Source organism: Pelecanus crispus, chromosome 1 (genome assembly GCF_030463565.1).
Source record: "Pelecanus crispus isolate bPelCri1 chromosome 1, bPelCri1.pri, whole genome shotgun sequence".
Taxonomy (NCBI): Eukaryota; Metazoa; Chordata; class Aves; order Pelecaniformes; family Pelecanidae; genus Pelecanus; species Pelecanus crispus.
Window position 1 is genome coordinate 80,790,958 of NC_134643.1, and position 17,464 is coordinate 80,808,421.

General features: G+C 37.4%; 1 protein-coding gene across 1 annotated transcript in view; it reads left to right on the plus strand.

The window, feature by feature from the left end:
- Positions 1–17,464, plus strand: part of ATXN10 (ataxin 10) — a 108,050-nt gene that overhangs the window by 27,266 nt on the left and 63,320 nt on the right. Inside the window, exons 5-6 of the mRNA XM_075727012.1 lie at positions 4,449–4,545; positions 5,472–5,636. Of these exons, the coding sequence (XP_075583127.1) occupies positions 4,449–4,545; positions 5,472–5,636 (262 nt within the window). The remainder of the gene's footprint in view (positions 1–4,448; positions 4,546–5,471; positions 5,637–17,464) is intronic.

A 17,464-nucleotide genomic window follows, 5' to 3' on the forward strand; every position in this document is an offset into this window, starting at 1 on the left:
TGGTTGCCTCACCTTTTGCACGGGTGGCATTAAGCAACTTTAAAAGATCAGTTTACATGTAGACAAACATTTAGGTACCAAAATTCATTAGAAGAGCCGGTATTTCCTTTTGTGTATGTTGCCCTGCTGTATAAAGAGGTTATTTTTGTAGAACCTAGAAAATTCTCCATAACCCATTGCAGGCTGGTTGTGAAAGTAACTTGTAATCCGAGTATTTGCATTTGCTAAAGAACATCCTGCTTTTATAGGAAACGTTGAAATCTCAATGGGGGGAAAAATTTCTTCAGCTCTAGGGTCGATCTGTGTATCAGAAGTTACATCTTAGTACATGTAATTTCACAGCGGTTGACCATCAGGTTAAAAATAGTCTTGTTGACCACACACAGCGTAACATTTTTTAAATTAAAATTTAGCTGGGCCGATAGCTACAGAATTATTTATTCAAGTCAGTGCTTGCAGACACCAGCAGCTAGGGGGGTTAAAGATGTTAAATAAATGAGTCCTATGGAAAAGACATACTTTTTTATAATTGTATTTCCCAAATGCTAGCTAATGCAGCTGGAAGGAGTGGTTGACAATTATTTTTAGCTTCATAAAGATCTGTAAGTTTTCAGGGAAAAAGTGAAATAGTCTTGTTGTCTTCTTTTATTCCTTTCTTTTCTTTTTTCTGCTTTTCAGAAAGCACATGGCTTATTGAATGGATGGCAAAATTGTTTCAGCTGGTATACTGTGCAATGAAGTCTGTCTTAATCAGCTTCTAGATTTTCTTGCTTTTGCTGTAAGGACAGTGAAATTGTTGGACAGGAGAAAAGCAGTATCTGTATTCTACAGATTTCTAAGCATAGTTGAATCATATGTTGCAGCAGTCAAGTCCAATAGAGGTAAAACAAAAAAAGAGAAACATGGAAATTGAATGCTAAGAAGAGACTTCCATAGTTGGGAATGCAATGCTTTGCTTCTATTGTAGCATTTGCATTTTTTAACACATGCATACCTTGCTGTGAATTAACAGCTCTAGTTGGATTTTTTTGGGGTTTCTTTTGTAAAGCATAAATACCAAAATGTATGTTTCCAGTGCTCATATCAAAATTCACTGTCTCTTGGTAGCTTGGTGCTAGGCTAGTACATTTTATCTGGAATCATCTTTGGAGAGAAACACTGTGTATGAGACATTTGCATACTCCAGGACCACCAGGTGCACCTGTGGGGTTTTGGGGGGAGAGTTCGTTTGGTTTTTTAAGCGTAACCACACAGATACTACTGTGATGTGATTCAGAGAACATGCTGTGATGAGCCAGTTGTGGTGCTATAATGACTTTTAATGCTGTTTGCCCTCTTCATCATTGACTTTCCATCTGTGACTGCTGGACATGGCACATAGAATCATAGCATGGTTTGAGTTGCAAGGGACCTTTAAAGATCACCTAGTCCAACCTGCCTGCCATGTGCAGGGATGTTTTCCACTAAACCAAGTTGCTCAAAGCCCCATCCAACTTGACTTTGAACACTTAATGATTTGGCATCCACAGCTTCCCTGGGCAACCTGTTTCAGTGTCTCACCACCCTCATCATAAAAAGTTTCTTCCTTATATCCAATCTAACCGTATCCTCTTTCAGTATAAAACTGTTGTCCCTTGCCCTGTCACTACAGGCCCTGAAAATTCTCCCTCCGTCATTTTTATAAGCCCCCTTTTATTTATTGAAAGTCTGTGATGTGGTCTTTCGGGAGCCGTCTCTTCTCCAGGCTGAACAACCCCAACCCTCTCAGCCTTTTTTCACAGGAGAGGTGTTTCAGCCCTCTGATCATTTTCATGGCCCTCCTCTGGACCCACTCTAATGGGTCCGTGTCTTTCCTGTGCTGAGGATCCCAGAGCTGCATGCAGTGCTCCAGGTGGTGTCTCACCGTGTAAGTCTGTGCAGCTTGTTGGTGAAGACCCTGTTGTCCCACTTGATCAGGTGAATCTCATCCGCTGCAGCAGACCTGGCTTCTCAAAGGTAGATCCATGATCATAGAAGCCAAAACATAAGTATTCACACTCCAGTACACAAACCATATTTGGCATATGTCATTGACCTGGCATCGCAGTAAATACTGTGAAATGAGCTTTATTTTTTTGTAATATGAGTTACTTTTTTTAGGGAAAAGTAGTTCAGGCACTGCAGAAGCAGCACAGCAGTTGCAGTGTAGTCGTGACAGAGCACATGAATTGATTGGAGAGATTGTGAGCTAGGTCCTGTTGTGTATAATCTGTACTCCTCAGATTACATAGCTCAATTACCTCAGGTGCTTGTAGAATCACATCTTTCTTTGAATTGCTGAGATTACTTGCATGGGGAAATGCTGCATTATCAAGACATACTCTTTCTGCTTAGTTGTGAATAGATACAGTCGCTTTTGTCTCACAGATTATCTGCTTGCCCATATATTGATTTATGTCCTCTAATGAAAAGCAAAATGTTAATTGTTACTGGTTAAAAACAAGCACTTAACAAATAAAACTGTTTTTTCCATGGTACACGCACTGAATCATGGCCTTTTCCTGGATCCTTCTTGCTTGTTCGGGGTATCGCAATGTAACAAGGACAGTGTTGGCTGCTTTCATAAATGTTGACTCCATTGTATGATTAATGGCGAATTTGTAGGTATTTATTATTGTACTGCAAATGTGTTCGTAGCATTTCGTCACTGTTACAGTAAGAATGGCAACTTTTAAAACATTTTTAACTTTTTTTTTTTTTCCCTAGTCTATAGTATTTTTCTGACAGCTTTGTCTCTAATGACCAAAGTGTAATTGATAGCTGAAAAGGGTCAAGAAAATTTCAGGTACAGATTTGAGTATAAACAACCAATCTCATGCCTCTTTGAGAGATCTTTCTCAATATAGAGTAGGTAAGGAGTTCACCAGGAGAATTAATACCTTATTCGTAGGATTTACTGCCTTGTTAGTTTTTTTTTAGCAGTAGAAGTATTTCCATAAAATGTCTGCTAGAAAAGTAGCGTGCCCATACTTGCTGTCCTTCAGAAAAATTCTGAGTCGGCAGGGTGGGAACCAGATGGATGGGAGAAGCAGAAGTGTAATGATGGGCAGAAAATAATAAAAAAGTGCACATGTACAGGGAGAGAGAACAGAGATCTTGAGAGCTAAAGCATAAAGGAGAAGATAATTCAAAATGCATTATGGAGAGGACATAAATATTTTGGGCTTAAAAAATCTATATGGAAAAAAAAGTACTATTCCCTAAGCTCAAGTGACCTCATTTTGGACTTGCTTTCTTTTTGTTCTTGAGAGGACATATGCCCAGACCTCTAAAGAAAATCTGGCTGCCACCTGGCACAGCACCTTTCAAAGAAACGTAACTTTATATTTTCAGAACCTGGCAATATCAGCCACTTCCATCTGTAATAAGCTGCTGTTTGTCATATCTGTTGAACTGCATTTTAACATTTAATTTTAAGTTTCTTTGCCAACCTATTAATAAAGGCCAGGCTATTAAGACCTGTCAATAAAGCCAAAAAAAAGTGTTTTAATTTTGTGAGATCTGTGGGTTCATGCTTTTGTTTTTCATGAATCTACATCTTTTGGTGGGCTCTAGGATATTAACTTGTATGGTGAAATATCATCTCCCCATATTTTAAGTCTGTATTGAGAGGAGGCTGGAATAAATCCTTTGTAGTGATAGCAGAAATCTGCCATATTAAATTCAGTGTTAAAATTGGAGGCAAAGTTACTTGGAGTACTGGCTTTAATTTTTCTGGGATAGGAATCAGGAGGTATTGAGCACATCATCATATTATATAATTATTTGTCCAGCTAAATAGAATTTAATGTGGGTAGCGAGGGAACAGATTCAGTTCTCTTGCTCTGTCTCTACCTGCTGCAACAAAACTTTCAAGCCGTCTCTGGCCAGCTTGGGGACGGTGCCTGGGGAGATCTCCTAGTAGCAGGCAGAGCTGCTCTTGCAGAGTTCAGGTGATGACAGGTGGCCTATTTGTGTTAATTTAATACAAGGAAGACAGCCACCTCAGATCCGGAAGAGGCAAAATGGCCACTGCTATGTGGCAGCCACTGGTTCAGCATGGGTCTGCTTCAGTTTGTGCTAACTGTAGCTCCAAGCTTTCATTGATTTCACTCTGTGTTAAACCTTGGCAGAGTCAATTAGTTCTTGTAATCACTAGTAACCAATGTTTGATATTCATATAAGTCTAACTGAGGAAAAAAATTTGATTTTTTTTTTTTTTTAATAATTCTGGACTACTTTGTAAAATTATTTGCATTAGAAGGGAAAACAAATTTTTATGTACAGTAACAGTGAAATACTGCACCCAAAGCTTAATTGAGATGGATTCTGTAGTGTATGGCTGTAATGTTGAAAAGTTTGTAATTTATATGAAATTTATTAGTGTTTCTTTGAATTCCTGTTAATATATTTTCTGGGTTTTTTTTCAGCTCTTCGTTGTAGCCTCCAGTTTCTTGGAAACATTGCAGCAGGAAACAGAGATTCCCAGAATAGCATTTGGAAGTGTGCTTTCCCAGATCTCTTCTTGTAAGCATGGATGCGGGTTTTTTTTTATAATGTAATTTCTGTGGTTATATTCAAATCTTTTGTACATGATAGTTGTGCCTCTACTAGCACCATGAAGCTTTGAAAAATAACTTTGGGGAGAATGGGATGGTTGAGACCATATCCTGTAGATGTTTTTTTTGTTAGTCAACCGCAAGGGTCAGGACCTTTAAAAACCTGCTTGTTCTAAACTAACAGTAAATCGATTTTAACAGAAACTGGAAGAAAACTGTGTTTCAAATGATGAGGTTCAAACATAAGCTTTATTTCAGAAGTGTTTCCAAGTAGTTATACTCATTTCCAAGAACATAGCTTTTTCTTTATTCACTTTGCTGCTGTGCAGACCTGTCAGTATTTGTGGATCAGATAGAATCTACAAAAGTGAATTAATCTTAGCATCTTTCAATCCTTTTGCCCTCCTCCTAACCTCACCAAAATATCTTCCTGGAGGTTTGATGACATATGTGTAATGAAATATTATATAAATTGTTTTGTGCAGACTCATGACAATATTGTTGATGTATTTGGCCACATTTTTTGTAGTGAGCTAGTAACGAAGGCACATTCATTCAATTTGATACTCATTCTGAGTGTGTTTTTGGAGTCCACTTGTCAGCACTGGATGTAGAAAGACCTTATGATAATAGAAGCAGATAATTATTATTGTTTCACCCAATTCCTAGATCTCCAATTTAGCATTAGTTTTGTAAATTGCCTGTAAGTTCGACCTTCAGCTAGGAGTTGGATGTTTTTCTTTGCCGATGACTTCTATCCCACTTAGGCAATGACAAACTCATGATTCTCTAACAGACAGTGAAGAACAACAACTTGATGAGCTGAATGCCACTAGTCTGTTTTTCCAGGGTCGGTTTTAACTTACTCTCTTAACTCCTTATTTTCTCTTGAAGAATATGCCTAACATACAATGATGAGAAAATTGTTGCCTATTGTTGTATGGTCCTGTTCACCTGCCTTAATTCAGAGAAAGTGAGAGAACTGCTGGATCCTGGGAACTTGACTGTGGCTCTCCATGTCCTGAAAGTCTACAAAGAGCAGTTGGAGTCTGAGTGGTCGTATGTATCTTTAGATTGTTTTTCTCCCCTCTTAATTAGGTGCTTTTCTAGTGTAAATCCCTGTATTAAAATGTCTAAATTTGTGACACTGCTAAGTAGTGAATGAAGATCTATTTAGAAGTTAGTTATTTGGTATAGAGATAATTTTCATGATACTTTCACTGACTGTTTTGATTTCTTCTAAAACAAGAATACATTTTTGTTAAGGATATAGGCAGGAATTTTAAAATCATGGTCTTTTTTTAATGAAACAGGGTTCTAGAATGCAAACTAATGTATATTTGTGTGCTGGTTTGTTGAGATTTTTGAAATAAAGTTGATGTAGAATATAGTCTTACAGACTTCAGTTATTGGGGCATGCTAGGAAGACTTGTATGACTAATGCTTGTGAGTACTACATAAAACATGGAGGTTTTTTGTTTGGTTGGTTTTTTGTGATAAATCTGTTGTCTAGTGCAACATGTAATCATTTTCATACCAAAACGGAGCAGGCATTTTGTTTGTGAATCTTGTACATTGCATTTTCATACTTCAAGAGCTCCTAATCAGTGGCTTTATTCCATTGAGCTGTTATGTTTTTTTGCTAATGGCCATTCTTGTAAACATTGTTGTCAATTTGAGAAATGTTGCATTTGAGAAATGTTCTGCCCTGCATCACCAAGGATACACGTTCAGTTAATTGCTATATGATGCATTTCAAGGGGAAAAAAAAGGATAGTTTGTATGTTTTTTGTAGCATTCTTTTGAAGGTCATGTTTAAATTCAAAATTTAATTAGGAAGAATTGTCAGGGTTTTACTAGTTATTTGGAAAGTCTCTAAACAGAGTTAAGATGATTGAAAAGTGAATGTCATTTAATAATTTGCTTTTGTACTGAAAAAATTACTTCAAAATTAGTTTGTGGCTGGGCTTTTTTTCATAACCAGGTCAATTTGCTTAGGACATAAATAGCTTTCAGAAAGCAAACTTAAAGTTTCAGGTCAGGCGAGCGGACTTCTATTTCAAAAGTGACAAACTGAGTCTTTAGTTTTGGCATCTGTCAGTATAAACACATGTGAAAGATTGCTTTTCAGATCATTATCTTGATTATCCTTCATTTTCTTTATGTATTGAAGATATGCTGAAATGTATTTTGACTGAGATGTGAAAGCCAGGGAGAGGTGGAAGAGGTTGTCATGCTGTTAAATTTGTATTTTGAAGGTCACTGCAGAATAAATGCAGCATCAAAATAAATGCCCAGGTATCAATTTCCCTGATCTTTGTAGTCTGAAGTGCATTCTGTTGATGTTGATCAATGAAAATGTCTTACTTCCACTATGGATGTTTGATGTGGGTGGGAAATGGTCTCTCTTCAGAGTAGTCTTGAAATTAAAAGGTGGCAAACTTCTATACAAGATATAAGACCGTGATGAAGGAAAAGAGATGGGTAGAAAAGAGTAATCCTACTCCTGCCGTAAGGCAGTTGCAGAATGTTTGCCCTCTAATTCCTCTCAGAATCCTGAGTTCCTCATGCAGTAAATACACAAAAAGCATTGGAATATCTTCCAGGTGTTAAGAAAATAATACATTTATTTGTTTTTCATAGTACTCTAACATTGGCTAGTTAAGTCTCAAAGCTTATCCTCAGTTTTCCCAACTGAAAGAAAAAGTAATGAGTTTGTAGTACAAGTTTCTTGGCATTTTATACAGTCATCTTGAACTGAATTATAAATGGAAATCTTTCAATAATGTCAGCACTGTTTTCAAGTCAAGACAGGTAAAGTGCATTCACAATTGCAAAATCTAAACCAGAAAGTGTATTACAACAGTGCAGTATCGAGCATTGAATAGGTATTCAAACAGCATTACTTTGAAAGTGAAAAAGGTAATTCCTTGCTAGAAAGGAACCGATTTTTCTGTCTCTAGAGCCTTTTTGTTATTTGTGTTGTACCTATTTCCCCCTGTTTCTTGATCCTCATTTAATTTGTTCTTCTAATACTCCATTTCTTATGTCTCCCATCTCAAGTAACACATTTACTCTCTGATTCTCCCTTGTGTTCATCTGTTCGTATTTGTGAGATAATATTTGGCATGGTTAAGGGTAATTTAAATGGAAAAATAAGTTCTTTCTTCATATTAGACTTAAAAAAAAAAAAATCCATCCTGAAAGAAACTATGATATTTCTGTATTAGAATACATGTAGTATCGTTGGTCTACTTGGTGCGGAGAAGGAGGTAGGAAAGTAACATTTTCACATCCAAAAAAGCAAAACGTTGGTGTAAGAGGTTTGTTTTTCATATTTTCAATTGAAATCTGCTAGTGTGTACCTTTCCTTATGCAACACTGATTTAAACAAAGACTTTTTTTTCTGGTTTTGGTTATGATTTTTTTTTTCTTTTTTCTCCCCTCTTCCAGTTAGCCATAGGTCAGTGTGTAAACTAATGTAAAGCTTTTATCTTAGACCATACATGCCTGTACTACATGGTGTATTTCTGTGTAGTTAAAGGTTTGGAAGAGCCTACAAAGTTAGTAGTCTTGTTTCAAGTAGAACAATCATTGTAAAGTCTTGCAATATCTTTTTTTTTTCCAAATTATAGAGTTTTTTTTCCTGTTATCTTGGCAGCATGTATTTCATAGGTAACAAGTTGTTCTTACTTTAGCTTTAATTACAGAGGATATTTGCTTAATCCTATGAATAAGTGACTACATTGTCACAAGTTACCTGCAGCTTGTATCTCTGATTCTTCTTTGCATTTTCCTATCATTTTTCCATTTGTAAAGCACCTACTGTAAGAGTGTTTACAAATATGACACCTGATGTCACACAGCTGAACCTCCCAGTCTAAATAGTTTTCTCTTTTTCCTAGAATATTAGAATTGGTTTGTTTTGAGGGTAGTCTTGAGCTGGGTCTGAAAGCCTGTTTCTTTTATTAGCACTAATCCCTTCTACTGTGAGATAAATGTGGATGGATACAATTGTGTAGTGCAATGGTGATACCTTCTGTTGCTTGCTTGCTTTCTTTGCTTTTTTCCTATTGCTGAGCAGCAGGAAGCAAGCTAGGCAGCTCTTGTGCTGACTTTCTTGTGTCCGGCCTACTCCATCAGTTTTCTCTGCTGGTTCTCCAAATTCAGGGGAAAGCTCTACTGATGCCAGCCATGTTGCATCTATTTTCCATAGGAAACTCTTGTGAACTTCTCACTGCTCTCCATTTACTAGCATAAAGCCCTGGTCTGTTCCTGTGATCAGACAGAGCAAGCAGTGTCCAGAAATGGCTTCCTAACATGTACTACACTGTGAACAGAAAAGCTGAACAGTAAACAAGATTTCTTATTTTGGTAGAAGTAATGTTATTTACTTTGGCTGATGAAAGCTGAAGATTTTTGTCTTGAATATGAGAACATTCTTTGACAATGATAAGTGAAAAGCTAAGCTTTGTTCTTGGGTCAGTGTTGTTCCTTACATGTAGTTCCTTACATGTAGTAATGCTGTCTCTTTAGGACAGCTTTTGAAATGTGTAGGTTTGCATGTGCCTTATGCCAGTATTAGCTATTCTTTCTTTAGAGCCTTCTGTTTCTAAAACATTTTTGGGTATTAAATGAATTTAATTTTTTGCAATTAGGCATGTGAAAGGCAGAGCCATTGTTTGGAGGATATGTTTGGAATAAGTTTGGACTCTGGTGTATTGCTGCTTTTGCTTTGGTGTCCATTTTTATCATTGCATATAATCTTCCTGGTTTGAACTAATTCTTGGTTCATTACTAAAGCACTTTCTCCCCTCCCCCGCCCCATTCAGGAACTATGTTACTTTCTGATATGGAAGAGTATGTGTGAGATATAATCATGTAAAAGTGCATAAAAAGATTTCTGTCCCTTTTCTTATGAAGTCAAAGCTAAGCTTTGGATGCATCTCTGGCTGGACTGTAGAAAAAATATTTTGTCAGCAATTCATTGAAAATTTGGAGCTGTACTTCAGCTCTCACTGAAGTACATACCACTAGGATTGCTTAAACGAATTTACATAGCCGCGGTATTTGCAACACAGCCAGTACTCTGTTGTAAAGATTTCGGTCCCTTGCACCAGAGCTAACAAAGTGCACAGCAACCATTTTTAAGCGGCTTTTACGGCACTATATAGCTTAACCGAGATACAAACTATTCTTCTTCCAGGAGGTTATGCTCACTGCTGGACTAGCAAATGGCTGCAATTAAGATGTTCTTACTTTTAAAGTTAAAAATATTACTTAATTCCTCCCTACCTTCTTGTGTCTCAGCTAGAGCATTTGGTTTCGTATTACGCCGAATAAAAAGTGAATGCCACGTGTGTTTGTTCTTCTTGGCTGGGCTTTCTTGTTGTCAAATGCTGCTTTTAGGTATTGAAAATCTTTCTTTGAATAACCGGGTGAGTTTTGGTTACAGGCAAAAATTTACTCACTATTTTATTCCCTTTTGTTTTATTGTGCACTGAAATTTATGACTTAATGTTCCTCTAAGTTAGTATCCAGTGAATTCCACAAATAAACACTTACGATGCTCATGTTATTTTTGCAGTTGCTGCCATGAACCGTTAGGACAGAGAGAGGACATCCAGGACAAATATTTGGATTTAAGGCCATTGGCTGAACTGTAGTCTCTCCCATGGGGTCCTCACTACTCCATTCAGCTAGCACATGTTGGGTTTTCTACTCTTCACCCATCACAGGAGGGCAAGCACATCTTTCAAATCTTTTTTTGGTAAATTTGCAATTCTTCCTCTGTTCGTGATCCCACATTCATGTTTAGAGTCCACTTTTCCATCTCCAAGCTGAAAAAGTCCTTAGGGAACATTCAGGAGGAACCTCTTTCAAAGTGTGATACCTTTGGCTTCTCCCTCCAGTCTTGCAGCAGTTCTACAGGGAGAAGCCTTTGTCAGAAGAAATCTGAGATTATTCTGAGCAGTTCCTCAGAGCTCCTTTTTTAGAAGCAGCTGTTTGTACCAGACATTTTGACATTCCTCTTCTGTCTGCCATAAACCCCTCTCCCAGTTAAAGAGAGCAGAGGAAGCATCTTTACAGGCAGAACGTAGCCTTCTGGAATTTTCCTGTCACATTTGCCTACTTCTTGAGTCATGAAATGTTTGGTAGAAGACAAGGATCTCCCACTGGGGAAGAGGGAATGTCTGAAGTGTTGGCTATGCTTCCTGAGAGGGGTTGGTTATGGGAGATGAGGCCTCAGTTTAGTGACTTCTGAATCTAATCAGTGATAGAAAGCCAAGCCATCCACTTTCTAACCAGTTTTTGAAGCAGAGGAGAGCTATTTTGCAGATCACCATAGTGAGATTTTGAGACTGTAAGCACTGGTACTTTTTTAAAGTGTTTGTAGATTGACAACATAACAAAAATTGCCTCAGAACTTGGAAGAAAGGGAGGTAACACTTAATGTGTGCATCACAGCACTGTGGCTTCATGAGTGATACACTTGTTCTTAAGTATTTTCTGTGGCATGCTATGAGCTAAGAAATAGTTAATGAATTTAAGAAGGAAGTCAGTTCTATAAGGAATGCCCTGGTCAAATTTTGTATTCAGTCCTTGTATGATCATACCTGTTTATCCAGACCAGATGGTCTGAAGGCTCATATCATTAAGCTTGCGGTTACTTGTAAGCATCAGAAATGTTTCTATCTCTGAAATCTGTGAAGTAGCAGAATGTAATTCACACATTTAATAAATACTTTCTTGATTTAAGAACTGATAGTTCTTCCTCTTTCTCTTTTCGAAGCTTCATCCTCTAAACAGCTCCAAGATTATTTTTTTTAATGTTGTTACCTTTGCTGCCTTTAACACTAGATGCTGAGTGGCATTTTAAAATAGTATTAATTAACCTATATTAGACAATGTATTTTTAAACTGCCTCTACACTTCCAGTCAACACAGCTCCTGAACTTGTTTCAGGCTAGTAATCCTGTAATCTTGAATACTAGGAGCTCTTCCGAGGTTGCTGCTGCTGGTCTCACTCCCAAGAGCAATGATCTGAGGAGGCAGATTGTGTATCTCCAACTGAGGTTCTTCAAAACATTGTCTGACTGGCTGTATACCCCTTTGTTTTGTAGCTTTTGGCTAAAATCTTAGAGCAAGAAGAAACTGGAAGTTTTCAGGACTGAAAGCCGTTGAAACTTACCTGTCTTGTCCTGAATGTTTGGATCTGTAGTTGGGCTTGTGAAGATTGCCCAGAGCCTGCTCTCTCTGAAAGTTTCAAGGAGTATGATGTTACAGAATATACTTCAAAGCGTATGTCTTTGCAGAGACACTGGCTCTGCAGAAACAAGTTAGTTTCCTTTCTTTGGTTTGATTTATGGCATACACTAATTAAATGATCCTATCTCCTTGATGGTTCTTTGCTGTGCAGTTGTGTTCTAGAAAACATGTTGTTCTTTGCAACATGCAGCTACTAAGTAGGCTATTAGCATAACAATTAATACCCTCTTACTTCGGTGAAAAACTTCCATGCTGCTACAGCCTGGTGCATGAGTGACCGTTCCTGTCCTATCTTTAGTCCTGAGACCTTGTCCTTTAATGCAGGCTCCCCCTTTCAGGGGTTGGTTATGATCTGTTGCTTCCAGCTTGCTCTGGTCATGATCACAGTTGTGGGATTAGCATTCACTCTCAAATGCTTCCTTGCCCATGGAAAGCTTTTAAAACTCTCAACTTCAGTTCTGTTGCTTCCAGCCTCTTGTGATATTTTTTTTTCTTTTAGTATTACTTAGTTCTTTTCTATGTTTCCTAAGAGCAGAAGATCTGTCTCTTAAACTGTGATAGGTCTTTCTGCAGTATGCATCTTTTGGTTCTGCTTCCTCCACCCCTATGTTCCATCTTCTGTTTCTATTCAAAGGGAGGAGCATGGTTTTCAAGCCCTTGTGAGACAATAATTTATTTTATGTGTATCTTCCATCTTTCCAATATACCTCTGTAATGGTATGCTGATTTAATTCTTCTGAAGTGTTGACATATTAAGTTGAACATGTTTTAAACACGTAAGCAAATACATTTACTCCATAAGCTAATACTCTTTTTCCAGTGCTCCTTTCTTTCAACAGCTGCTGCCTACCAAAGGATGCTATCTGGGAATTGGACATATTCTTCCTTTAGGAAACAAAGCTGGAATATACACTGTTCAGTATCTGAAATGTATTTCCTACTCACTCTATTTCTATGTGATTATTACCAAGGTCTGAAGAGTCCTCTGTAACAAACTCCCTTGCAGTTCCAAGGGAAGAAGAAAGCACAAGCAGTATCCCCTATCATAGGTGCAGTATGCTGAAAAGGCTTGCCAAGCGCTGCCTTTTTTTTTTTTAGTAAAAGGTTTTTCTTAAAACATGCAAAGAGCTATGCCTTAGGCTCTGGAAAATTGTGGAGGTTTTAAAAAGTCATTCCTCTGTGTTTCCCCACACATCCACATCCACTCCCTTTCGGGTTTGTATTGATCAACAGCAGCAAAGTGTGTCACACAGTTTAGAAGCTACTGTATTTAGAAGAGAAACCAGCACAGAATGCCACGAAATCTATTTTAGAATATTGAACCTGCAAACATATGTGTTTTGTAAAATAATTAGGAAAAAGTAGTACAAAATTACATTATAATTTATGCTAACCGAGACCAATGTGTATTCTAAAAGCTGTTTATTTTAGAAATACTTTGGTGGTTCCATTAGAGATGAGAGTATAGCTTGTGTCATCAGTTTTTCCAAGTGTGTGCATGGGGCAGTGTAGCTACTATGGAAAGAAAAAACAGGTTGTATTTTTTGATTCCTGAAGAGCAAGGAACAAAAATCCTCCATTTTAAAATAAGAGGCGTAATATGCCTTTTGGCTTCCAGAAAAATGATATTAAGAGTGTGGTCAGCTGTTTGGCATTAGAAGTAAGATTTTCTGAACATCCACTTTCTCTTTTTGAAACCACAGCTCAATGATGACTGTAAAGATTAGGATGTGGGGCTCCCCCTCCCCATTTTTTGCTTTTGGTTATTTTGTCCTGGCTTATGGAAAGAAGAAGTGTGGACAGAAACTAGTGCTCCTGTGGCAAGGAGTCTCGCCCATGGGCACAGATTTAAAGGCAAAGATGGAACTCCTCAGTAGAACGCTTGTTGCTTAATTGGTATGCATGTGGTGCAGAAACCAGAAAATGTTATCTTTTTTTTTTTTTTTTCATTTTGGGCTGGCAACTCTGTCTCTTCTCTCTGACAGTTTAGGGTGTCCCCCACCCCCTTCTTCTACTCTCCAGAAAGTAATTCTTATTTTTAATTCCAGGAAAGTTGGAGTTATGTTGCAGGTTCCAAGTTCAACTGTGGTTTTAAATAGTACTGACAATTGGAAAAGTTTCCTTAATTGTAGAGATCTGAGTAGCTTCTACTTTCTATTTGCAGTAGCAGTGTATTGGCACAGATTTCCCCAATCTTTCAAAGCCCAGCCTCACACGTTTATTTATCTTGTCACCTCTTTCTTCTTGTATATTTTGTGGAAAGGGGGGAGCAGGAAGTGATTATATATTGCTAATCATCTTCCAGTTTTTTCTTGTAGCTCCTCAGAAAAAAATGATTCCAACTCTGCATGTAAGTAAAAATAAACCTCTTTTTAGCGCCTTTCAGATGTAGCTATCAAATTGAATGAGAGTGTCTTCTGAATCAGAGAAATATTACAGGCAATCTGAACTCAGTTTTCTAGACCTGCGAGTTAACTTGGTGGACAGTATCATGGCCAGTAAGGAGGATGCATTCATTATGGGTAATGCCTTTTGAAGATGGAAGGATGTTCACTGTTGTGCTTGATTCAGCTCAGGAGAGGAGTATTGTGGTGCTTGATACTTGGGGTTGAGCCTTAAATGTGGAAATGTGTTTCTTTATTCTTCTTTTGAGTGAGAAGTGCTGGTGGTTGAGTGGGATGAGTTACCTAGTTTCTAGAGGTCTTTTTGACAGCACATGTGTTCCACTTGTTATTAAGTAGCTTTATACTTGTAATTGTTTTTTAAATAGTTTTGATAGGATGCTTATATTCTTGTGCAAAGACAAAAAATACTTCTGCTTCTAAAACATGTTCCAGTCCCAAACAGTTCCTCATGAGGCATATTGCTTTTTTAGCATCTAAAAAGACTGGTGACATGGCTTTGAAAGGTTAGCTGTCTAAATTTTCATCTTTTTTTTTTCCTCAAAATTTGGATGATTTGTTACACTTTTTTGTTAAACTACAGTAAAAATAGCTATTTCATTCTTACTAAATATTTTGGATAGAGTAGCATTATTGTAGAATGATGGAAAATGCTTTTGATTTTGAGATCGGAAGAGAAGTTTGCTGATCAAATAGAGAATAGCCATGTCTTTTTCTTCTTTCTTCTAAAACATTTGTGGGGGTTTCTACCTCATTTTCCGAGACCGAGGACACTGTTTTCTAAACTTGCTAATGGGATCAAATCAACTTAATATGGAGCATGACATTTGATGATAAAGTTGATTGCTTATACCCGGCTTTGATTGGAGCAATCTTAGTGGTCATTTGGAATATACTGAGCACAAATGTGGCTTATACCATTTTATCTTGGCTGCTTCTCAAGTTCAGTTTGGTACAATGCAGCCCTTGTGCTATTGTGAAGTCTTTGAACTGAACATCTCCTGCTGTATTTATCTGCTATGTAAGCACTTGATTTTTTTAGGATTTTAGCCAAACAATTTTTAAAGTCAAGAAAATTGGCATATTTAACACTGTTCATTTGTTACTGTGTTACGCTTGCATAACAACTTTAATTTTCACTATTTCCTTCACTAAATTACAGTGGTCCTCAGTTTATCCCAGTGGTTCTGCTGTTGGCCCCCAAAGAGAGTTTAAATCTCCTACCAAAGCCTTTTGTGTGCATCTGAAATGCCATATTCAGTCAGTAACCCAAAACTGAATGTCTTTTTATTTCAGAGTTGTGGATGGTCTTACTTTTCTTACTCTTCTCTCCTGCCCCAAATGAAAAACAGGAGAGCTGAGGAATAAAGATACTAGATTTAATTTGCTGCATCCTTGCTTAACTACCATCAAAATTTCTGGCCATCGTAGCAAGAGTTGAAAGTGCTTTATTCCACTACTAATTCTTCTGTTATCTCTTGGTGATGCTCTTGTACAATATGCTACTGCTCTATTCTTTATGATACAGTAATGTGGGAAGTGGATGAGCAAAAGAGAAACTTAAATATAGAAGTAGAAATTTCTGAGGTGTTACGTCACATCATGAAATTAAAAGGGTAAAAGCATATACAGAAGTTTATGCTCCTTTATAAGCAGAAACTTTATTCTGAAATACTGCAAGCTCCTCAAGCGTTAGCCGTCTAGTCCACAGAGCATGAAAGATGTGTGTGAATAAATACAAGAGTGTAGACCCAAGTAATGGCTGAAATACAGACCTTTGCAATAGTAATCACTAATGTGCACCTATTAGCATTAGATCTTTCTGTGATAATTATTGGTCACTTTTTAACTACAAGGCAAATAGTCAAGATTTCCTCAAAGTAATGTTAATCATGAAAATTAAGATTTAATTCATAGTCCCAACTGCAAAATTGAAAAATCAGGCTTCAGATTGTCTCCTTCTACCATTATTCATTATCAGCTGAAATTCGTACTTTATGAGGCTAAGTACTGTGTTCTGCACAACTCTGATTATTATGCTTTTTTCTTTCACAGCTCCAGATAAAAGCGTTTGTTTCTACTCAAATCCTTAAAAAAAATAAAGTCAGTTGTTACCATTCTGAAGGTTTAACTGTGGGTGGCTCATATGCCATGTATTGTTGGTTCAGGAACTGTAGAAGTGTTCCCTTTGCCCTGCTGATAGCTTGATTCAGTTGTTATGGCTGAGTCTGTGCTGCTCAGTTGGAACACATTTGTGCTCTTGACTTTGGGGAAGTCTGTAGGTTCAGATTTGTGTTGAGAAACTCTTGAATCAATGCTACACTGCTCAGAATGCCAGTTTTAAGTTGATGATTCCCTACGCCTATACTGTTTTTTTCCTTGAATGTGTGTACAAATAAGAGTAAAAAAAAAAAAAAGCACAGCATCACAGCATAAAATAGCTTTTCTTCCTCCCCCTCTTTAAAAACGTCTATTTTACAGTAACTGAACCAGATGCTGGCTAAGTCCACAGTTACCATTAGAAATAGAATAGCTGTTAATCTTTTGGACCTCTTGTTCTCCTATTCCCCCAATTGTCATTGAATATTTGTCCAAAAAATACTTTGTTGCAACTGCAAGGCTTCTATGTGATCTTCCTGTTGGCTATGTAGTGGATTACAGATATACAAAATAAAAGGCTGGTCAGCAAAGTGAAAAGTAGGGAGGAGGTAGAGGGATTGTTGAAATTGCTTGGTTTTCATATTATTTTAGCTATTCTTTCTCAGTAGCTTCATCAGCTCAGAGGATGCTCTGAGATTTGACCTGTAATTATTTTATATTTCAGTAGATGGACACGCTGCTTTAAAAATACATATTTTAGTATGCATATACCTGTGCAGCATATATAACATTGCCAATACTCCTAGGAATGTAATTTGAGGAGAAAAATATTTTTACATACTTTGTTTTTTCCCATTATGTTGAGAGTATGTGTCTGGGTTGACATGAAATGACTAGCATCTGCTGTTGACTGCTGTGAATGGTGCTTGGGAAAGTGATCAGTGTAAATATTGGCATTAGCACAAGGGTGGACTGACCATACCTACCTGACTTGTAGAGCAAGAAGTTAGATTTGGTTATCAGCTTAGGTTCCTATTACGCAAGGAGGGTATTTTTTTGTAAGCTGAGGACAGTATTTTGCTGCCTTCCATCTGACAAAGAAGTTTCCATTTGCTT